This window comes from Megalopta genalis, chromosome 2 (assembly GCF_051020955.1).
Source record: "Megalopta genalis isolate 19385.01 chromosome 2, iyMegGena1_principal, whole genome shotgun sequence".
Lineage (NCBI taxonomy): Eukaryota > Metazoa > Arthropoda > Insecta > Hymenoptera > Halictidae > Megalopta > Megalopta genalis.
In genome coordinates, this window is record NC_135014.1 from 11,671,391 (window position 1) to 11,696,361 (window position 24,971).

General features: G+C 48.1%; 1 protein-coding gene across 2 annotated transcripts in view; it reads left to right on the top strand.

The window, feature by feature from the left end:
- Window positions 1–15,180, top strand: part of ed (hemicentin protein echinoid) — a 120,001-nt gene extending 104,821 nt beyond the window's left edge. For both annotated transcript variants that reach the window (XM_033482144.2, XM_033482142.2), the window contains exons 2-7: window positions 221–1,676; window positions 4,001–5,247; window positions 6,580–6,748; window positions 6,834–7,012; window positions 10,696–10,971; window positions 15,020–15,180. In XM_033482144.2, the coding sequence (XP_033338035.2) occupies window positions 221–1,676; window positions 4,001–5,247; window positions 6,580–6,748; window positions 6,834–7,012; window positions 10,696–10,971; window positions 15,020–15,180 (3,488 nt within the window). The remainder of the gene's footprint in view (window positions 1–220; window positions 1,677–4,000; window positions 5,248–6,579; window positions 6,749–6,833; window positions 7,013–10,695; window positions 10,972–15,019) is intronic.
- Window positions 15,181–24,971: the final 9,791 nt, after the last annotated feature.

The following is a 24,971-nucleotide window of genomic DNA, read 5'->3' on the forward strand; positions in this document are numbered from 1 at the left end:
TATTTTAATATTACACGATCATACACTATATACATAATATTTCATAATTTACTACCTAATATATAGAAACGACTCCCCAAATTGTCCACTTTCGTCTACAATTCGCGAGAGTTCGCCGCGCATTGTACAAACTGCGTCGAACCGCGTAAAAGAATAAAATCAGAAGTCGAGTATTTTCCAACGATATAATACTATACATCCACCCTAATTCGTTTTCCAGCGGCGGCGCAGGGTCGTTTGGAGGAGACGCAGATGGACACGCACGAGGGGTCCACGGTGCAGCTGCAGTGCCGTTTCTCCCCGCCCCGGGAGAACGTGACGTGTTTCTGGCTGACGCACACGAACGACAACCACGACAACGCGGCGGTGGACAACCGCGAGCTGTCGCCGCAGTATAAGGTGTTCATGAACCTGGAGGAGGGCCGGTACGACCTGCAGATCCGGAACGTGTCGTACGAGCGGGACAACGGGAAGTACGAGTGCCGCGTGAAGGCGAACGGCGCCGGGATCGACCTGCACCGGAAGTTCATCACGCTGACGGTGCTGAGGGCGCCGGGGCCGCCGACGATCACGCCTACGTCGGCGACCGCGACGGAGGGCCAGGAGATGAAGCTGCAGTGCGACACGAACGGCGGCAGCCCGGAACCGGAAGTCAGATGGTACCGGGGCAACGAGACGGCGTTGCTGCACTCGGGCAGGACGTTGCTGGTGCATCCGAAGAAGGAGGACGACAGGGCGACGTTCCGTTGCGTGGTGAGGAACAGAGCGATGCGCGACGGCGACACCTTGAACGCGACCGTCACCCTCGACGTGAATTACTTCCCGCGGGTCACGGTGGGCCCGGAGAACCCGCTGAAGGTGGAGGTGAACGGCGCGGCGAATCTCGAGTGCCGGGTCGACTCGAAGCCGATGGTGAGGTCGGTGCAGTGGAAGAGGGACGGCTACACGATGTCGGATAGCTTCCAGCACACCATCCGAACGGTGACGGTCCAGGACTCCGGCAAGTACACCTGCCAGGCGGACAACCGGCTCGGCAAGACGGGCGAGAGCTCGCTGATCTTGGACGTGCTGTACCCGCCCACCGTGTTCATCGAGGGCGAGACCGTGAAGGTGCTGCAGGTCGAGGACACCGTCACGGTCCACTGTAACATCACCGCGAACCCTCCGCCGACGGTGGTCGAGTGGCTGCGCGACGGCCGACCGGAGTTTCGTCAGGACGGCTCGATCCTTCGACTGAGCCGCGTCACGGCCGACCACGCCGGCAACTACACCTGCAGGGTGGTCAACACGATCCACCCTTCCGGCGGCGATCGCAGGAACTACTCCGCCACCGCGAAGCTCACCGTCAGAGTCAAGCACAAGCCAGGACCCGCGAGGGTCACCCCGGACTCGCCGGTCGCCGTCGAAGGGTCCAAGGTGATCCTGACTTGCATGACCAGCCCGGCCGGCTACCCGGAGCCCACGTACACCTGGTGGAAGGAGGGCGACTCCAGCGTGATGAACCTGAACAACTCCAGGCCGAAGTACGAGATCGATTTCGTCCATCTGGGCAGCGAGGGCACCTACAAGTGTTACGCCGAGAACGACGTCGGCCGCGGCGAGGCCGCCTGCGTCAACCTGACGGTCCATCAGCCGCCCAAGATACTCACGAAACTGCAGCCCCACGTTACCAGGAAGTGAGTAGATTAAATGATGGCTTTCCGCCGCCGCGCCTCGCGCACCCTGCGTGTTGTACCCCTTTCGATCTCTCGAAAAGGAAAACTAGATCAATATCCTTCAATTTGGTAAAAGGAACGCAGAACGCCGAGGGCTCTCTAAGGCTCTACGCCAGTGCCTCCCAACCTTGATGCACCCTGGTCCCGTTGATCCCGATGCACCGACTGGCACGGCAGGGAACAAGCTTGTGGAATTGTTTAAATATATGGCTCGGCTCTTTGCACTCGGCGAGACTCTGTGGCACCGTTGACACCAGAATTCGTCGAAATTATTAACCCTTTTAACGCCATCATTGATGCTATGCGAAAAATACCGGGTCAATTTGTCGAATTTGCTAGCCCCCTAATTTGGGGAGAGAGCTCGTAGAAAGCAAAGTAAGAGTGATATTCACTAAATTCGAGAAGGAGCGTGTTAGGAAATTATGGGAGAGTAAGATAACGACGATTGTATTTAAATGTTTGTTGAGAATCGTACTGATAACATAAATATAAAACAATATGAGAAAGAATTTCAAAAAAATTCTTTTTGTTCGAGACAGTATTTGCACGTAAGAACGATCATCGTTTGATCATAGCTTTGTGTAGATCACCTAGTATGAAGTATAGATATTGCACTTTCAATCGTTTCTAACAAAATAACTGATATCGGACCACAAAAATAAAAAAAAAAAAGGCTAAAGGACAATGCTATGATGCAAGGGAAAGCGTCAGAAGGATCTGTTAAGAAAACAAGTGAATTGGTGTAGCTAGCATAACGTTACACTGAACAAAATTTTAGTATTATTATAAATATCTATATCTAGTTATCAGGCTACCGGAAAAATGTGCAATATTGGTTACTTATTTTTACTTTATTACTTATTATTACTCGCACAAATAGTTTATTTGGCATCGATACTTACTGATACATACATTAATGCATCCCATCGCATACGCAACGATATACATATCGTCGTTCGGCACTGAAAGGGTTAAAGCAATCGACGAAACTGACGGACGCAGATTCAAGTGCAAAGAGTTGAACCCGATCATAATTGGATCGTAAAAAGTTTTTAGCATTATTAGAATTATTAGCATCAACTATGCACCAGCTTTGCAGCAGCTTTGCAGAAGCTTTGCACCAGTTTTGCAACAGCTTGCAGTTCACTGTCTTGTCGAGACGACTACAACGCGGCCGTCTTCTTCTCGGAACATTGGGACCGCGACATCAAAGCGTTCAAAATCATAGCGCGTTGGGAAACCCTGCTCGCACGGTGTTCGCAGCTCGGGAAGCTGAACGCCGGGAATTTAGCATTATAAGGCGTCGGTCCTGTGAAAACGATTGTTCCTGATCCGATAAAGTTTACGAGCGAATTAATAGCGCCGCCGTATTGTGCATCGATGGCTCGTCGTTTATGCAGCGCGTTCGAACTTCCATCGGCGAGTCGCGTTCTCGATCCAGACCCCGTTCTCTCGATCCAGACCTCGTTCTCTCGATCCAGACCTCGTTCTCTCGATCCAGGCTCCCCACTCGATCTAGGCTTCTCTCTCGTTCCTGATTTTCGGCGACTCGGGGCCGCGGAACGAGAGAGCGAGAGAGAACAAGAGAACGCATTAACCAAATGTTTCGCTCGCGACGCAACTGTACACGATAATTGAACGGCGTACAAAAGGCTCCGATAACTCGAGTCAAATTCGAGTAATCCGAGTAATTTCGTTAAACCCTCCTGGGGCCTCGTAGATCCACAGGCCGCGAAAAATTAATCCGCCATATTGTAAATCTCGTCAGAAGTTTCTCCCCGGCCGGGTGTTCTCCGCGGCAATATCGTACCCGAACCGGACCGTGATCCTTTAATTTATGCATTGCTACGTTCCGCAAACTTACATTATTTCAATCGTCGAAATTCGAGGTATCTTAAATAAAACGCGCGAGCGCGGGGGTAGAATGGAGGAGGGGGCGCCATCGTTCCGATTGAAAAATTAAACGGCGAGCGAGAGGCCGCTTTGTCCAGAGATCTTTGTGCGCCCGGGAATACATCGAATTTCGCAGTCCAGTTACAAGCATCCCGTTTCCCTCTCCTCTCGCGAAGCCTAGACAGAGAGAGAGAGAGAGAGAGAGAGAGAGAGAGAACACTCGAAACATTTTCACCCTTGCAATATCGATCCCAGTCAGATCCGGGGAACGCGAGGCCCGTTAACGCGGAGGATTCTAAAATCGCGGTTTTTCGCGGAATTATCTGGCGACGACGATAATGACGATGATGATGACTCCGTAGTTAAATACGAGGGACACGATTGTTTCGCAGGGTCGGCGAGTCCTCGTTCCAAGTGTCCTGCGTGGCGCAGGGCAAGCCGAGGCCGAGCGTCCGCTGGCTGAAGGACGACCTGGAGCTGACCGCGGACGAGCGGCTGTACAAGGTGACGACGAGCGCGTCGGAGGGCCACGGTAACGTGATCACGGTGAACTCGACGCTAAGCTTCCTGGGTCACGCGCGACCCCAGACCGACGAGATCGTGGCGAGCGACCGGGGCAAGTACACGTGCGTGTTCGAGAACGAGGTGAAGAAGGTAGAGTCGACGATGATGCTGAAGGTGGAGCACGAGCCGATCGCGTTGCACCAGCACGGCAAGGTCGCGTACAACCTGCGGGAGACCGCTGAGGTCGCCTGCAAGGTGCAAGCCTGGCCGAAGCCCGAGTTCCAGTGGAGCTTCGGAACGAACGCCGCCAGTCTCCAGGGCTCCTCGAGCGACGGCCACTACGAGATCTCGACGAGCAGCGACAACTACGACGTGTACACGTCCGTGCTGAGGATAACGAACATCCGCGAGCTGGATTACGGGGATTACAGCTGTCGGGCGGCGAACGCGCAGGGCAGCATCACCTCGACGATACGGCTGCAGCCGAAAGGAGCCCCCGAGCGGCCCATCAACATCACCGCCATGGACATCGGGCCGACCCACGTGGCCCTCCTGTGGGAGCTCGGGTTCGACGGCGGGCTGCCCATCACCAAGTACTTCGTCTTCTACAAACGAGTGCCCGGCGGCGACGAGATCCTCGCGCAGGACTGCGCCATGCCAAGGTCGCCAACCGGCCAATGGCTCGAGCTCGACTGCAAGAGGTCGAACCCCTGCAACGTCACCAATCTCGAGCAACACCAGACCTACACGTTCCGGGTGCGAGTGTACAACACGAAGAACCACTCGGACTTCTCCGACGAGGTCACCGCGACCACCGCCGTCGCCAAGATACCGGTGCCGGAGAAGGTCAGCTATGATCCGAAAAGCGGCATGCTGGCCATCGTGGTACCCGCCACTTGCCTGTCCCTGGTCGCATCCATCGAGAAACTCGAGCCACCCATGTCGCCCCGAGACGCCCATGATCCGCAGTGGAGGATTTTGGACGAGTGGCAGCTCGACGTCCTTGGAAGCGCGTCTACCGAGAGGGACGGCGAGCTGGAGGACCCCGAGGATCTCGGCGACGAGCCCAGGCTAAGGGTCAGGTTCTGTCTGAAGGCTGACAGGCAGAAGTGCGGCGAGTACACCGACGCTGCGTGTGAGTTCACTTTTCAGGCCGGTCGTCGACTGGGGGGGGGGGGGGGGGGGGATTTATAGTAAATTCTTATTAATTGACGCTTGGCTTGGAAACAAGTATGGACAATTTGGGAGGTACGATTGTTCCAGCATTACAGCTTGCTTTTTATAGTTACCGATTGTCAACAACTATGAAAATGAGCTGCAAGGCTCGTATCTCAGTCCGAGCTTCAATTAGGGAGAATTTAGTGTATATAGATTTTTGAGATATTAGATAGACTGTAAATAGCAATTTCAAATATACTTAACTACGTGATTGCAGTACGTAACTATTTAATTACTGTTTAAAAAATAAATAGTTTATTTGTCAAATTCTGTGTTGCTCGAGAACGTGAAAATATTTACAGTCTATTTACCATCTCAGAAATGTATTTTCTGTGAACAGACCTAACTTGATCTAAACCTACCCTTGTTCACCTTCTTTAACCCTTTGCACTCTAGTGGTGACTCTGAGGCGACACTAAAAATTGGTATACTATTTTTCAAAATCATTCTAAGAGCATCAGACTCGTTTATATTTTAAAAAAGCTATTAAAATTGCATTATACTTGCATAAATCACAATAAATTATATAAAATAGAAATACTGTAGATCAGAAATCATATTTTAGATTTCGAATTCAAATAGTTTCGACTGCAAAGGGTTCAACTATTCTTAACGTAGCAACGATAATGATTTCTAGCAATGTTAGGTATGAATGTTGTCCTGATTTTTAAACTCGAAACAATATTCTGTCATCTTTTGTCATCGGTATACAAGCACCCTATTAAATGTAGGCACGTCGTAAACGTAAAAAACTACCCTTTTCTTCTGAGAAAGGGCAACAATAATATATATTTTAGCCAATGAGATTGCAACGCGCCTAAATTATTCAAGGGAGTTATGCGAGATCCGATTACGTCGAGCGGAAAATGAAAATACGAGTAGCAGGAGAAATCGTATTTTATTATTAATTGAAATCGCGCATATACGTGGCAGATAATACATTTTATTATATTATTATACGGCACAGTATTTTATTAATCGTATATATCGTGGCACAAGTTGAGTCGTGTCCTTCCTCTGATGGATTGCGACACGCGAGCCGTCGTTTCAGACAAGATTTGCAGCCACGATGCATTTTACCAATTTCTTCTGTTCGCTGCCGGATACGGATTGTCCTTCCTAGAGTTGTAATCGCTCTGAAAATTAATTAAGATATCGTTACACATAGAGTTGGAAAAAAAAGAGATGACAGATTATTTTTCAATTTTATTCTCCCATTTGAACACGCACCTTTCTCATTGTCTATCAGTCGGGCCATCGTACATCGCGCAAGCAGGTGCAATGACGACGCCTACGCTGATCGCATTGGTGGTTAGCGGGGCGGTTTTCCTGTTGTTCGCGGCGCTGTTGTTGCTCTTTTGTCGGTGTCGTCGAAAGCACGCCACCAAGGCCAAGGACTACGAGATGGACTCGAACGCGTGAGTACTTCCTACTGATTCTGCAGGGTGCGATACCCGTGGCAGGTGAGAGATTTTCATGGTGTTTGTTTGTTTGTTCGATCAGGGTGCGACCGAGCTTGGTCGCGGGGAACGGCCAGCAGAACCAAGCACCGCCGCCTTATTATGCCGAGAACAAGGCTTTAGAACACAGTTTGGACCACGCACTGGCCATGGAGGACTCGAAGACCCCTGCGTACTCGCAGCCTGGCTACGGGTACCATCAACCGAACCACAATATCAATGGTATGCACGGGGTATTAGACAAATTCGTGCTGGAACATATAAGTAAATTAATGATATTAGCAATTAGGAGGATATCAGTAAATTAATGATGAAGGATATCGGTATATTAACCCTTTGCACTCGAGTGGTGACTCTGAGAAACCACACAAATTTGTTGTATTACTTTTTAAGATAGTTTTGATATTAACAAAGTTTATATTTAAAAAATTATTAAGAGCGTAACTGTTGTGCGAGTCCCAAGAGTCAATTTAATATGCATAACATGCATTTTGTCATATAATATAGATATACTATAAGTTAGAAAAATAATTTTATATTTACAGTTAAAATAGTTTCGAGTGCAAAGGGTTAATGATAGAGGATATCAGTATATTAATGATAGAGGATATCAGTATATTAATGATAGAGAATATCAGTAAATTAATGATAGTGGATATCAGTAAATTAATGATACAAGATATCAGTAAATTAAGGATAGAGGACATCAGTAAATTAATGATACAAGATATCAATAAATCAAGAATAGATACGACTAAATTAAGAATAGACAATATCACTAAATCAAGTATAGAAAATATTATTAAATTAAAACTGAAGAACATCAGTAAACTGGAACCGTTCATGGACACTTTGGGCAGGGCGTGCAGAAGTTAGGAAAACTTTGGGACCCGGTACAAGGTCACAGCACCAGAGATACCATCAAATTAGAGTCGCAGAATTTTATGAACACTTTGGACACGCTGTTTAGACTCTAAAAAAAAATCTGGCAGCCACGACAATGCCGCAGAGAACCAGAAAACCCAATTAACTTAGAACCGTAGAATTTTATGGACGCGTCGAACACGAGGTCTCGTGTAGAAGCTAAGAAAAAACATTGGGACCCACTACGAAGTCGCAAAACCGGAAACACCGTCGAATTAGGATCGTGAAATCAGGCGGGAACATTTCGGTCCCCGGGTCTGGAGAAATCTCGGCCCGCCGGCGAAAAGAAGCTGGCAGAACCACGAAAAATATAGAACAAGATAATTAGAGCGATCCTCTCGCGTCTCCGCTATTTTAAGCAGCCACCGAGCGGCCACGATCTTCCAAGAGAGAACGATGGCGCGTCTCGAGAAGCCTCTCGGGCACGGTGCCAATTGTCAGAAAATATTCAGCGCCGGCGAAACGCCGGGTAATAATAATCGTTTGAAGGTTCCGCGCGGCCGGCGAGAAGCAGCGAGCCTCGGCGTGTCGGAAAACGGGGCGCGGAAGGGCCTGTTTTTCGACGGCTAATCCCGGGGACAAAAGGGCACCCGCGTTCCGGAGGAAGACGTCGTCGGGAGCCGTTTTCGTCGCGTTCGCGGGGAACCAGAGGTCCGTCGTCGGCCGGAGAACAGGTTCCATTCCGCGGCGCCCCTCGCCCCGACCAGTTACCGCGGGGATGGAAACAATGGCGGCGGAAAAAGTTGGCTTAACGAGGTCTAACTTCCTACGATTATACTTTTTCGCGGAGTGCGACCGTATACCTGCAAAGTGCAACAGCAATTTGCCATTTCTTTCCATCCTCGCCGGTAAAGAGATGTGGCACGTCCTAGTTGCGTGACTCGGCCCCTATACGGGCCGTGGATAATTCATACGGCAGTTACGCGGCGAACGAAGGATGCGGCCTGGCGAGGGGTGGCGAGGGGAGGCGAGGCGTCTCGCGAACAATCCCGCGATAAGACGGCACAGTGTCTTCTACCGGATGGATATCTCTTGATACCATCCGAGGGAAAAGATGTCGCGTTCCGCGGCAGCGAATCGTGCGCCGTCAAAAATATTTGATGACCACACTAAACGCCGGCGTTCTCCTCCTACGGTCCCCGAGTGCTTCAGCTTTTTCGAACGGCCAACTCGCAAACTAGATTTTTATCGAGCCCCGCGTGGTTCAACCGATCCCAACCCCCTGATCGCCGCGCACGGTCCAACTAATTCGTGGACTTTTTCTCGTGAAGCCGGACCGGCCCAATTTTTAGTTCGATCGAATGAAATGCTGCAATTTGATCAAGGGGGTTTTTTCCGAGGATGTTAACGCGCGCCGAGCGAACCGTTAACGGTCTTTAGAGACGCGGATCTTTTCTGCGAAAATGAGGACTGTTGTCCTCGATTGCAAGAATCGGGAGGCGAATAATCGTTGATGTTCGCGTTCGAGGAATTTTAATAGGTCGGAAATCACTGTTCCAATGTTCTCCACGTATTTAATATTTTATTTGATATTTAATATGATTTAATACTTCATATTATTTAACAGTTAGATCCTTTCAAGGTGCAGTAAATTCTTCCTAATTTTCCTTCAGCTTGTAAGCAAAAATATAATAATTTGGGAAGAGGAGATACGATTATCCGAGCCTTGCATCCCCCGTTTATATAATTGTTGGCAATTGGCAGCTATAAAAATGAGTCGCGAGACTTGAATAATAATAATAATAATAATAATAATAATCTCTCTCCTCTTCCCAAATTGCTCGTTTTTGTACAGGGAAAATTTACTGTACTTAGCTCATACATGCATGAAATCCACGGTCATCTCAGACTGGTTGTTCACGCGTGATAAAAAATTGTCTTTCTCGATTGCAAGTAGCAGAAGTTAAATAAACATCGACGCTCGCATTTCAACAGTTTTAACCCTTTAATGGCCGCGCGTCTACGTAGTCAAACGTCGCCAGGGGTAGGCAATATTTATTTTACATATATATAGATGTTGAATTTAATATGAAATTAATATTTATAAATATGAATAACAGTAGGCAATATTTATTCATATATATAAATATTAATTTCATATTAAATTCATGAAAAATTCAACATCTGCGAAGATACACATGAAACAAAACAAAAAGCAACAACAACAACAACAACAACGACACATTTAATACAACAAATTTAATATTTTTCCTTTACGTGACAATTATTGAAGCAATCATCCACATAATTATTAAAGCAGCACACAGATGTTCTGCGAGCGGCCATTAAAGTGCGAATAGCTCGGAAGTAGCAGTTCGATTCTTTCAAGTAAAACATTAGCTTTTGTTCACTTTCTCGATACGTCGAAAAGAAACAAAAATAGATCGAAAATAATATAACAACATCCTCAAAGTCTAAACAACGTTTCCACCGTTCTCCGTTCGAACTGCAGAGCGTTCATAAAAATGCGTAAAATCCGCAGTCCAACGTAATTCGAAACGGTGCGTGTCGCCCAGAAATTCGCACGGTTCGCAACAAACTGCAGAAGGCAATTTTACTTTCCGAAACCCAAAGTGTCCACAAACGAACGCGCGCTCTCTTCTCAGCTTGCCTTATTCTCGAGGCAGACGCGTCGATGGTTCGTAAAAGTTGCAACGGCAATTAAAACGATAGCTGCTCGATAGCTGGGCTAAGCGACGCCGAGAGAAGGCATAACAATAATGACCGAAGAGAGGGCCTCGTTCGTTAAACCGATGTTTAATAATCGGGCTTGGCTCTCCCGCGAGCATTAGCTTCATTACTTAATGCTCGCGCGACGATGCGAGTTTTTGAGCCAGGCTGGCCGCGAACGTTTGCGCGCAGATTATCGTTGGCTCGCCTCGACGCGACGCTGCGTTCCGCCGCCGCCGCCGCGAATATTAATCCCGAAATCGATCGCAATTAACCGGAAACGATGCGGCTGCGTTTGTTTGTCCGTACAGGTGTGAACATGGGCTACATGGACAACAGCTACTCGAACTCGAATAACGGAGGATCGGTGAACTCGCAAGACTCCATCTGGCAGATGAAGTCGGCGGCCGCGAACGGAGTCGGCCAGCCCTACGACCTGGCCGGCTACGCGACCACCGAGTCGGATTATCCGACCCACCCTCATTACCTCCCACAGAGGGAGGATTACCGGGAAAGCCATAATCTAAGTCGACAGCAGTTTTGCTCGGAACCATTCGCCACCGTCGTAAAGTCTCAAAAACACGTCGGTGAGTAGTATTCTTTTAGCTCTCTCCTCTTTTCTCGTTCTTTTTCTTCCCCTCTTTCTCCCCCTCACCCTTTCTTTCTCCCTCTCTTTCTCTCCCTCACCCTTTCTCTCTCTCTCCCTCCTTTATCTCTTTTTCTTCCCGTGCGTCTGCTCGTCCCTCTCGCGTTCCTTTTTCCCCCTATTACTCTATTTCTTCTCTCCGCGTTCCTGTTTCGTTTCCGCGAACCGTTTCTCTTCCCGTAGCCACCACCCCCCCGCCGCCCCCGATCGACCCAACGATGGACGTTCAATTCTACCTGTCGCGAGTTCCCGAGCAATTTAGTCATACCGAAAGTTCTCGCAATCGCCCTCGGTCCGGAGAGGATATTTCAAGACGTCGAAAACATCTTGACAGGCCATTAATGGTCTTAATAAATTCGGGGGGGGGGGGCGGTGGCGAGGAGGACCCTCGAAAGTTTCGCGGTTCGCGAACCGATTTATCGGCGGCTCGCTAAATTGTTTCGCTGGAGGGAACTCTTCCGTCGGACCCTCGGCATCCCTTCGAGCACCCCTTCGACAGAATTATCCCCGTGACCTTGGGAATTGGTCGCGATTACCGAATGTCTCTCGATCGCAACCGGTCTGTCGTCCATGGACAAATTCCGCGGCAGTCTCTTCTTCTCTCGCTTATTCACGCTTTGCTTGACGGAACCCTGTGGACCACCCATCGCAGCCGCGGCCATTTTGAATCGGAATTTGACATAGTTTTTCCGACCTGTCTCCGTTTCTCGTACGACCGACGCATTTTATGCGGGTTATATTGTATTTTGCGACTCGTGCAATGGTTACAAATTTGACAGTTTTTTCTTTTTTTTTTAAATAGGATTTGGCAATCAAATTTGGCCATGTTGAAATTATTTTGAAACGCGACGTGACAATTTGTTGCGGAGTCGCCGAAAGGGGTTGATACGTGAAATATACTTTTCGCTGTATTTAGAACATAGTTGAAAGAAGCTTTCTTTTAGACTTCAGCTTTTAGACCAGCTTTAGATTAGCTTATCTTATTTAGATTAGATATTTAAATTAGTTTAATTTATTTGGATTTTAGATATATTTATATAATTTTTTTTATAGAATTATAATATAATTATAGAATTTATATAATTAATGCAATATAATTCATATGATATTCGTAATAAATAAATTAATTAATTAACTAATCTATATTTAGATTACATTAGCTGAGCTCTTCTAGACTTTAACTTTCGAAGAAATGTTCTCTTAAATAACAATCTCAAGAAAAGTTCTCGCGTGATATTGTATTATATAAATAATTTGTTGAATTATATCAGTGAAATAGCTAGCGATTATCGAGCCTTTTTTAAGAGACTCCCGCCTCTCGAACTCCGATCTTCAATGAACTATTACAGCAGAGAAACCGTCGACAGTTGAGACGTTAAATTTTTAGAATCACAACCCTTAGTCGAACTTTTCTTTCGTGTTTCGCGATAAATATATTCTCTGATAATTGAACAGTCTCGAATAACGAATGACCTAGTAACAACAAAAAGAGTCTTCGGTCGGATTGGTTGGCCAGTTTTCTCGTGCTTCCGTCGCGAAAGAAAAGTCGTTTCGAGAAACCGCGTTAAAGTTTCCGATACTTTTCCCTCCCCCCCTCCCACGCGCGACCTCTCTCCCCTGAAACGGCCACAGAAGTCGAAATACTTTGAATTTCTCCGTCGAAACTCTGTCGTTACATCATCGCGGCGCAAGCGTTTCCGAAATATCTGCGAAAGAAAGATCGATTTTTTCGAGTCGAACGAAGGAATAATCGTGGGACACGGTTTCCGCGGATCTCTCGGATTCGGAAGTTTGCGGGTCGCTCGAGCGAGTTTGGAACTTGACGACACTAATTCTTTATCTGTCCCTTCACGCTGTATTTCATCCGGCAATTTTCGTCGCGTTGGGATCGCGGGTTCCGTGGGAAAACGCTGACACGCCGGGTCTTCGACGCAGATTTTTCGCCGATAACGATCCAGGGACATCGGTCTTTATCGACGTCGGTTCGACGTTAAACCTTCGTCGACGCCGATCTCTTCTCGCCGGTGGCAACTTTAACCGACAGCGGCCTGCTCCGTCGACAACGGACTTTAGCGCCGACAGATCTTATCGACGACTGATTTTAGTGGCAACAGATTTCACTGATAACACAGAGTTTAGCGACCGGAGGCCATCGCTGGCAACAGATTTTAGTAATAGCTGGTTTCACTGACCACGGACTCGAGCGACAACTGATTTCACTGACGATAGGCTTGTCGGCTTCGCCGATAAGAAATTTCACTGAAAATAAACTTCGAGGACATTACTCCTGGTTATAGTATTTTTTTTTTTTTTTTTTTAATGATTATTAGACTGCGGATCTTCGTGCAAGATTGTTATTTATATCGATTGTTATTTTAATAAGATTAAATTGCATTTATTCATTTTTGGCGTAAGTGCATCAAATCTGCAGTCTAGTGATGGTAATATTCACTGATATTTTTCCTTGACAATACTCTTCACTAGCAATACTCTTCACTATAATATTCTTCATTACAATATTCTTCATTATAATTTTCTTCACTATAATATTTATTTTCCACTATAATATTCTTCACTATAATATTTATTTTCTACTACAATATTCTTCACTATAATATTCTGTATTATAATATTCTTCACTATAATATTTATATTCTACTATAATGTTCTTGAGTGATAATACTTTTCACTGACAATATTTTTCCTTTGACTTACTCTCCACTGTAATACACTTCACTATAATATTTTTCCTTGACAATACTCTTCACTAACAATACTCTCTACTATGGTATACTTCGCTATAACACTCTTCGCTACAATATTCTTCACTAATAATACTCTTTATTAATAATACTCTTCACTAATAATACTCTTCACTAATAATACTCTTGACTATAATATTCTTCACTAATAATACTCTTCACTAATAATACTCTCGACTATAATATACTTCACTGACAATACTCTTTACTGTAATATACTTCACTGACAATACTCTTCACTGCAATATACTTCACTGACAATACTCTTCACTGCAATATACTTCACTGACAATACTCTTTACTGACAATACCCTTTATTGACAACACCCTTTACTGACAACACCCTTTACTGAGAATACTCCTTCCTAACAATTTTACTTCACCGAACCCACTCTTGAATGACCGCATCGACATTAAACTTCATCCACATCAGATTCTCACGAACAGCAACATCGCCCAACAACAGATCACGCCGACACGAGTCATCTTCGATCAAGAACAACAATGAAAGTTGCGCCGGTCGAAGTTTGCACGAGAAGACGACCGCAGATCGTCGACGATCCCATAAAACCCAGTTCTCCTTTCGCTTTCACGCATATCCCAGCAACAGAAGAAGAGAGAGAGAGAGAGAGAGAGAGAGAGAAAGAGTAGGGTTGGGCATCTGAAAATTCAATTCCCTCCCGGCGGACATCTAAAACGTCCCGCGGCCCGGAAAGTTTCCTTAGAATCGACGTCGGTGACGGTTCCAGATACCTTCGTTTCCGGAATCGCAGCTCACGGGTGGTTCGCCGGTAAATAATGAAAACGTCTCGGTCGAGTAAGAAGACTACGAAGACGAAGAAGAAGATTCCGTTCCGATTGAAAAGTGATAGAGAACGCACGCGCGCGCGCGAGAGAGAGAGAGAGACCATCGTATCTGTGTTAGGGTTCGGGTTTAGTCCCTTCGGAAAGTATAGAGTCGCCCGTTGGCGTGTCCGGACCAGGGTCGGGATCGCATCCGATGCAATCTCGCCGCGCTCCTCCTCTCTCAGCTATTCCGCGCGCGTACGTCCGCAGCCGGTGGCACGTACACCTCTCCGGGTTGCCTGGGGGGTAGAGTGAGGTCGCTAGAGGGGAGAGGGACATACAGAAAACCAGCTACTATCCCGTTCCATCCTCACTCCACCCTATCCTGTTTTCTCTGTTTTGTTTCCCTACTCTCAACAGCCGTTCTTGTTTGCCCGACAGATTCGCCGTACGACGTGTCCGGTCTGCCGTATCAGGAGACCTACGACGAGGACGCGAAGCCGCCGCAGCAGGTCAGCCTGTCGTACGACGAGAGCCTGGAGTCGGGCTACTCGACCCCGAACAGCCGGGGCCGCCGGATCATCCGCGAGATAATCGTCTGAGACCTGCCTACCGGCTCGCGAGCCGGAACCACGCGGACCACTTGGCTCTAGCAGGAGGCAGCACCCACCGGCGGCGGTTACCGGCCGGTGGATCACCCGCGGGACAAGCCGCCGCCTCGCCATCGGATGGAGATAGTGATCGAGAACCCGGTCGAGTCGCCGCCACCCCCGCCCCCGCCGCCTCCGCCTCTGCCGCCGCCGCCGCCGCCGTCGACCTACGGCACCCTGACGTCCCCGCCGTCGACGAAGCCGCCGTGCGGCCAGCAAGCGGCCATCAGCAACAGCAACAGTAGCCAAATGCCAGCGGCAACCACCGTGATGACGATCACGATCGCCGAGAACCCCACAGCGCCCAGCCACCCCCCGGTCCGCTTCTCCTACCGGGAGTCGTACGCCTCGAACGCGCTCTCCTGCGCCAGCTCGCTGCCAGGAGACGCGTTCTCGCGCCGCAGCAACAGCCTGAGGAGACCCTACGACGACCCTGAAGGCGCGCCATCGGTCCGGAGGATCGACAAGTCCGGTCTGCTCGGTATCACGGAGCCGGAGCCGAGCGGACACAGAGCGGGGCTGCGCACCCCTAGGTTCCTTTCCGGTGTGGGTGCCTCGGGGCTGGTCTCGCCTAGAAGGTTCGAGTGCGTCGGCCAGCTGGACCCGGTCCCGGAGGTGCCAGGACAGACCAGCAGGGCCAACGTGGCCCCAGGAGCGGCGCAAGCCTACCCCTGCATCCCTGTACTGGACCGGAGGGACCCCTGCGAGGCTCTATCCGTTGCTACCCTTTCCAGGCCGCCGAAGTCCAGCTCGTTCGACTCGCTGGAGCCTAGAAGGAACGAGCGGCTGGAAGTGGAGAGCCTGCAGCACGCCTTCGAGCGCAGCCTAGAGGGCGTCGAGTCCTCCGGAGGCTATGGCTCGTTCCGGTTCCAGGAGGGCTGCGAGGCCAGGGCGAGGACCCTCGGCAGGCTGTCCAGGCTGTCCATGAAGCGGGAGAGCAAGATCCACGGGCTGGCCAAGTACTCCGAGACCTGCTGCAGCTTCCCGTTCAAGGCCAGGCAGCCGACGACGCTCCCAGGGATCGAGGGAGCCTCCGGTTTGCCGACTAGTCGCGCGACCACCGCGACCGTCAGCTCGTCGACGACCACTTCGGTGGCGACAATGAGGGAGGTCGAGGGCAACGCGAAGGACGGTGATATTGGCCAGAGCTCGGGGAGCAGCCCGGTGCCCGGGGAGGAGCGGGCGGAGGCAGAGGGCTGCGAACACGGGCCCACCAGGAACCCGATGAAGGACGAGTCCTCGAAGAGGGCCGACGAACTGTTAGACAACGACGCGATCCAGACCCTACGAGTGATCATTCTGTCCGAGCAGTTGTGAGGCGGTCGTTGATCGACGAAATTTTGCGGGGGATGGGGAGAATGAGAGGGAGAGAAAGAAAAAGGGTAGAGGACACTCGTTTATCTCGCCGACCGAATATATCGTTCGATGTTGTATTATATTTAAGTAGAGCGTAAGGAAAACCGCGACAGGAGGGACGATACGGGCGTCTTGACGAATCTCGCATAAAGGCTGACGCGATGCCATAAGAGGCCATACTTTCATGAAAAAGAGAGAGAGAGAGAGAGAGAGAGAGAGAGAGAAAGAGAGAGAGAGAGAGAGAGAGAGAGAGCAAGAGAGGAGATGGGCAGAGGGGTGAGCCGGACGAGAAGGGGATGGAATTCGTGTGCCGGGCTGGATCGCGAACGCGAGTCACGAACCGCCCCGCGACGCGGCGAATTATTGCGCCCCGATCGAGAGGGATCTTCGCCATGGAGTCTGTTGCCGACCCACGGATTTGTTCACGGAACGCTGCAATATTTCCTGGCCCCGGGACTTCTGTCCTTGTTTTCTTCTTAAACACAGTACGTGGACAAATGCGCCGGTTGGAGCGAACGACGGCTCGCGCCGCGTCTCTCGAGAGCTGCGTCGGCTCCCGCCTTCGAACAGATTTCGCCCTAGTTTCGTGGGGGATGATGACTGGAGATAAGGGAGGATAATTGTCGCGAACTGGGCGAACGATCCACGGGGATCGTCGCGATCCGCGTCTCGATCCAGCACCGGCACGTCGAACGCCGGGACTCGGCCGCGAACCGCGGCCGGTCCTCGGCGCGTTACGCGTTTTGTACTTTTATATCGTGGACGATGCCGCCGATTCGGGCGACGAATCGATCCCGCGTGACCCGGCTCCGAGAGCCGGGCACATCTGTATGTACCATAAACTCGACTGCGCCGCGCGACGCGCCTAGGAAGTAAGCAATAATGCTCGGCGAACGACGCCGCGGCGGCCGCCGCTCGCCGCGTCTGCGATTATTCCAATGCTGCTGCGATTCCGCGAACAATTCTTCTCGTCGCCTCTCGCAGAGGAGTCTTCTGCGGTAGAGAATTTTGTTAAGAGCGTTTATCAGATCCTCGCGAATCGCGTTTTGAAATTATAAAAGACGACCGGTTTTTTGAACTTTGAACTTTTGCGAGGAAATCGCGGCGATGTCGATGCACGATGATCATTTGCGAAACTTCGCACGAGTGTATGTTCTCTAGGTTATTGTTCGAGAATTTGGGGGTTGGTTCAGAGGTGAGATTTAAGGGTGAGATCAATTGTTACATTCGAGCAGGCTGTTCTTCTTTACGCTTGTGTAAATCGCAGATGACAGAAGCTGCGGGAAATAATTCAAACGCGACGCTTGTCGTATTTTTATGCGCTGTATTTTGTGTATTTGTGTGCAGGAAGTGTACAGAGAAATGTACAGAGAAATATTGTTTGTTATCGCTAAACAGCGGATTTTTATGCTGAATGAAAGATCGTCTGCGTCGATCGCGATTCCGAGTAGCAAGTTCTTTCTTCGTTTAATTACTTTTATAAGTTGAACAAACTACGTTGTTGATGTTGCATAATTTTTTTTCAATATTTCTACTGTTTCGCAACCAATAAATTTTGCCATGAATGCACAAAAGTGCAGTTTATCGGTGTCAATCACAGCGAATGCACAGAAAGAATCTAAGGCGACAGTTCTGAAATAAATTAGAAATAATTCAGAAATAATTAAATAATTATGCTCGGACATTCTCTGAGGCGAGCAAGATTATTCTCCCGAAGCTTCCAAAACTCTTTTGCCAGGCGCTGGACTCAGAAATACGATGCAACTTCGATTTGAATTATTTTCGGACATCGTCTGCGATTTATAAAAACGCCAACGTACACCAAACTAAATTCATAAGCGCGTTCTAATTAAATCAGCTGACTCTAATTAACACTTGTGCGAAATATCGTCAGGATCGTTTCTCATCGGTCGCCAGGGTGTTTCCGCGTCGATGGAAATCGCTTGCGGCGACCGCAGCCATGATCTCGAATTGGTCGACGCGCGTTAATATCTTACTCGCGTCGAATCGAATGCATTGTAAGCATTGTAAGCATTGTAAGCATTGTAATCGAAGCATTTATAATCGCAGCATTGTAATCGCAGATCGAGACGGTCGGATCTGGTTGCGCAGGGGCCGCCGGGTCTCGTGCGTTCGTCTGTTCTGTAAATAACAATAAACGTATCAGTACTTAACGAGCCGAGACGCGATTCATACGTCGGGCCAGGCCCGAGGAACGTCGAAGATCGTCTCGCGTCGCGAAATAGTCTCGTTCTCCGTTCGTCCCTCGCGCGGAACGAGCGGCGGAACGATCGCGAAAAAGAAAGAGAGCGAGCGAGCGAAGTTCCTCGGGGACCGATGCCGCCGTTTCGCGTCTCGGTGGCCGTGTAAAGCCGAGTGTCCATGTGACAGTAAAACTCTCGAGAGTTGCTCTATAGTTTCGTATATACGGGACCCGTCAGGCCCTTTACCCCTGCCCGCGTCTTGCCTAGATGTACCAGAGACACTGTCAGATAGTTTTGCAAGAGTTGCCTTGTAGCCTTGCCAATAGCCTTGTGAGCTTGTGAATTTTGTGAGACGGCCATTTATCTGACAGTGACCCTAGCATGACTCGAGTCTCGACACTCCAGATACAGGGAGTCCCAAAATTATGGCACTTGTGGAAAGCAAGAGGTTCCTAATGTCATTTGAAGTAACTTTTTCCTCAGCGAAATTCCAATCCGCGGCTTCGTTTGCGAGTTATTAACGAAAAACGGAGGCCAATGAGAGGCGAGATCGGCTGAGTGGCTCCGCCCAGCTCCGCTGAGTGGCTCCGCCCAATTCCGCTGAGTGGCTCCGCCCAGTTCCGCTGAGTGACTCCGCCCAGTTCCGCTGAGTGGCTCCGCCTAGTTCCGCTGAGTGGCTCCGCTCAGTTCCGCTGAGTGGCTCCGCTCAGTTCCGCTATGTGGCTCCGCCCAGTTCTGCTAAGTGGCTCCGCACAGCTCCGCTGATTAGCTTAGCCGCCTCGCGCCAGCCGAGTTCTCCTCTCATTGGTCACTGCTTTTCGCTAATAACTCGAGAACGATGCCTCGGAAAAAACTTCCGCAAAGGAAAAAGTTACTCGAAATAACCTCAGAAACCGGAGGCACCATAATTTCGAGGCACGCTGTCAGGCAACACGCTTATTCTTATAAAGAATAAGGAGCCTGTCGCGGGCCTCTCGGCACATGCGAAACCATGAAGCAACTCTCTTGCGACCTTTGCTTCTCAGATGTACACTCCGCCTTAAAACTCGCGGACATCGCGATGCCGGAACTAGCGCTTCTAACGTTAATAATTAATTTGTTGGCTCGCGCGCACTCCGTCGCGCGTTAATTCCCACCACCCCCGTTGACGAAGCGCGCCCCCTCCCCATTAGTTTCGTAGGATCGGGAGAACGCGGCGCGCGTTTTAGGAATATTCTCGCGTAACACACGTAGCGTACACACCTTCGTTGAAGTGTTCTTATTTTTCTACCGATCGGCGAACGGGATCGACGCGGCCTTCGCGCCCGCGTCTAATCGTTCGCCGAAGATGTTCGTGTCTCTTGATTCGTGAACCTCGCGGTTAGGGGAGAGCGTGATGATAAAAGGACCAGCCGGGATCGTACGCGTTTGTTCCTTTCGACACAACAATTGTGATCTCATTTCTTCGCTGGGGAACGATATCGTTCAGGTTCTTTCGTTTCTTTTTCGCCCCCCGTTCTTTCTTCACCTGTCAACCGGGAACATATGTGTGCGTATGTATGTATGTGTGTAAGTATGTATGTATGTATGTATGTATGTATGTATGTATGTATGTATGTATGTGTCCGTCGCGATCGCGAGCGGGATCAGCCGTGGGAACGCGCGTATATCGGGTCGATCGTTGCGCGATTAGTTTTATTTTGTAAATAGATTTTTATCTTGTTCGTTTTTCTTTTTGTATCGGTGCCATTCGCGTGGCATCCGCGCGACTCGGATACACTTCGACACCCCTCCGCCCGTTTTCGGAAGAAAGATATCAAAATTTTAGCGCGCGCGCACGCGTGCGAAAGCAGGGGTTTCGAGGACAGTGTGTGGGGCCCAGTTAACAGGTGAATCGTGGCAGGGACGGGCGGGGTGGTTCGCGACTTCTCGAGAGTTAACGAGAGAACAGGCCCCTCGCGTAGCGACGGGCCCTCGGGGCCCATCCGGTTGCGCTGCCCAGGGGCCTGTGCATTATCGAGCAACCAACGAAGAAACATCGGAAGCTTTTTCCTCCGCGCGAACGGCGCGCGCGCGCGCGTGTTCGTTCGTTTTCAACGTGTTCAACGCCGAAAGTCGTCCGCGAAAACGAAACTAGAATGTTCGAAGTTCATCGCGGCGGATGGTGTTTTTTCGAACTCTTTCGCTTCCGAAAGATCCTGGCAAAATTCGACCCTTCCGTGGTTTTGCTCTTTTTATCTAGATTTTTAGAATCGTCGGCGTTCGGGGCGAACGCGTTTCGAGGACACTCGCGAGGGGTCCGCTTTTGTACTCGACGACGAGCCGAGCACGAGTTGATAGTGTTTTATCGTGATTTTTGATCATTTGTTAACCCTTTGGCGTGATTTAACGAGTCGAACTCGCGGCGGAAGATTTGTTGTTGAGTGTGAATATTGTTACGTTTCTTCAACCCCTTGTCGTACTTCGACCAGTGTGATGTTTGATGGAGATTTTTGGTGATAATCTGTCTTAATAGATTAGTATGAATGCTATATAATAAATAATATAGTATGAATGCTATATAATAATAATAATAATAATAATAATATAGTATGAACGCTATTCAGTTCTTTTTAGTCTGAATCAAATTCTGATTTCTCGTCGTCAATATTCAATATTCATATTTTCGTTTTAGTAATAAATTTAGACACGCGATAAATATAAATTGCCTCTTTTTCTTATTATCACGATCGAAAAACTTCGAATTATTGAAACTGTGAAGAAGATGGTACGACAAGGGGTAGTTAATTCGGTTTATCAAATTCTGTTCTCTCTTCACACCGATATTCGAACATTCGAATAGGCGTGTAAACAAAATAAACGACGATTACAAAGTTTCTCTTTCTTCGAAGAAATCATTGCGAACAAAAAAGTTACGTCAATCAATTATGCGATCGTGAAGTAAAATACTACAGCAAGGGGTTAATATGCGCGCGCAAGTCCCAATGATCGAATGCAATCCTTACGAGTCATATAAGTGCCAATGAAATGTCATTTGAATGCCATGGAATGCCAATGAGAGCATTCCCTTTCTTAGGGGATGGTCTCCTAATGGTCCCATAATTTTCTTCTGCCAGCACGATCGCTATATTACATTTAGATCCCCGATTGAAAATGAATTTCGTTTCATCGATATAAATAATAATCGAATGACGTTCCACTGACACGGGCTTTGCGTATTAATGAAATAATAATCGAACGAATAATGATTGAAATAATAATTGAAAACGCTGTCGATATCCGCTCGGCTCGCTATCGGCTCGTCGACGAGTATAAATGTGAGCCTCTATATCGTCGCGTCCGTAGAAATTCTTCAAGTACAATTGCCCCGTTTCCGGCGCGTTGACGCCGCGTTCCGGAAGAAATCTCGCGGCCGAGGGGGGTGGATTTCTTCTCGGCCGTGCCTCGAGAGAGAACCGATTCGGTGATCGGATGAATCCTGGACGAGGACATCGTTTCCGGAAGCGAAGAAACGCCCCCGTACCTCCGTCTTTCAACGGCGAAAACCGACCGACCAAATACATAGAGAGAAAGAGAGAGAGAGAGAGAGAGAGAGAGACGCGTGCTCCGCCGGATCCGCAAGCGGAAACGTCGCCTTCGCGGAACACGCGCTCGTTCGCGAAATCTTTTCTCCCGCGAATAGCCGAACGCATCCCCCCGCCGCGCCGATCGTGTTGTCGGATTCTTCGATAGTGATGAATGAATTCGTTTTAAAACGCGTGCGCGAAACACGCGTCTCGCGTGCAAATCTGAAATTGATATATAAAATACCGATCAACATGTACACATATACATATATATATATATATAAATATATATATATCAATTATCGTCCATTATAGTTACGATATTATTACGGATTATTATTTGTACAAATTTTATGTTGCGATATAAAATAAACGATAAAACGACAACGGACTCGTTACGGTCCATTCGAACCAGATCATCCCTTATTAAGGGGCTTGCTAGGGTAGTCGCAGCGTTTTAGGGGTAGAAAGGTGAGAGAGAGAGAGAGAGAGACGCATAGATCTCCTGAATTCAAACCGTGGATTCAACAGGTTATTTGTCAATAACTTTCGTGTCGTTAACAATCGATCAAAATTAACAATTGATGCACATAGAGCGGACCTTCGGCTACTTTCGCATATATTTTTTAATCGAATTTTGTGGCTAATTCAAATAGTTATTGACAATTATTCAGATCCGTGTCATAGAATAACTCTCGAATAATTCGACAGGTCGACGGTGTGTAATTAATATTTAATTATTCAGGCATAATTTATGCACTTTTACGATCGAAGAATCTAGATCGAAGTCTTGGCTACAATTCTAATACGGTTTCGGGCATATTTGATTTCTAATTAATCAGTTATTAATGATTTTCGGAGAGATGACGCGTCGTATATCAAAATATTACCCCTTCAGCGAAAGATAATCGCGAGGCGTGTTTGTATTCCCGCTTCTGCTATGCTCCGATGTTCCTCCTAGGATCGAAAGCAGCGATTGATATTGATCGTCGTTGTCCTTTGTCACCGTCTTCGACCAATGGAAATTAAACTATTTTTCTTTTATTGGTCGAAGACGGGGAAACAGAGGTCAACGACGGCCAATATCAATCTCTGCTTCCGATCGTAGGGAGGGACAGCGGGTGGGGCAGAAGGGAGAACGTAAACACGCCGCGCGATTTGTTTCGCAGAACGGACGTAATAAACAAAGTTAGCGAACCGTATAAGCTGTTGCTATCCTTGTCGCATAGTCACGTCATCCTCGTCTTCTGCGTAGCAAGTATTCGAGAAAGAGACATCCCGATGAAAAATTGTTAATAACTAATTTACTAACGATAATTTATAAACATTTGCAATCGGAGAATGTAGCGCAGATCCGTAGCAACTTTCACGTATAGCTTTTAGTACGATTATTGCTCCGATCAAAAAGGTATTAATAATTTTCCGTGACATAGTTTAATACGCAACGTCAACTAATACGCCAGGTGTACAGTAAATAATTAATTTCCATACTTTCGAGGCATAATTAATGCATTTTTATTATTGAAGAATCTAGGCGGAAGTCTTAGCTACATTTCGAGTACATTTTCGTACATATTTGAGTCTAAATTAGTTAGTTATTAACGATTTTCCATGGCCGTATTTCTATCTCCATGCTGCACAATGTGTAAGACAAAGAGAGCCGATTGTGCGACAAGGACAACAAGAGAGTTGGTGGCGCCATCCGTGGCAAAACGCTGAAACTAGTCGCCGCGTACTAGTGGCGCCGCCCGTGGCATAATACTGAACCTGGTAGCCAAACATTTGGCTAACAATTTAACAGCGTTTTGCCACGGATGGCGCCACAAGTACACGGTGAATAGTTGCAGCGTTCTGCCATAGATGGCACAATCAATACACGTCGTGTAGGTAAAGTTCTTCCACGCATGGCACCTCAAGTTCTCGACGAGAAGTTTCAGCGTTCTGCCACTGATGGCACCACTAGCTTTCGACGAGTAGTTTCAGCGTTTTGCCACTCATGGCACCATAAAATATTGCACCTGAAGCTGTAATAATTAATTAGTTATTACAGATCTCCTGAGACATTCTTTTCTTTTTTATATAAATATTCGTGCAGCGCCATTCCGTCTAGCGGCTAAACGTTGAAACTCGTAGGTAAACTACTTCGAGTAGACTACTACGCAATAGATAATTAATTTCTATACCTTCGAGGCATAATTTATACATTTTTAGTATTGAAGAATCTAGACGGAAGTCTCAGCTACATTTTGAGTACATTTTCGTATATATTTGATTCTAAATTAGTTAGTTATTAACGATCTTCCATGAGGGTGTTTCTCTGTGCAGTCTACAATATATAAGACAAGGACAGCTAACTGTGCGACAAGGATAGCGATAGCACACTGTGGCGCCATCCGTGGCAAAACGCTCAAACTACTAGCCGAGACTGGTAGCGCCATTCACGGCAAAACGCTGAAACCGTTAGCCAAATGTTTGGCTACCAGTTTCAGCATTTCATCACGGGCGGCGCCACTAGTACACGCCGAGTAGTTCCAGTGTTCTGCCACGGATGGCGCCACAAGTACACGGCGAATAGTTTCAACGCTTCGCCACGGATGGCGCCACAAGTACACGGCGAGTAGTTTCAGCATTGTGCCAC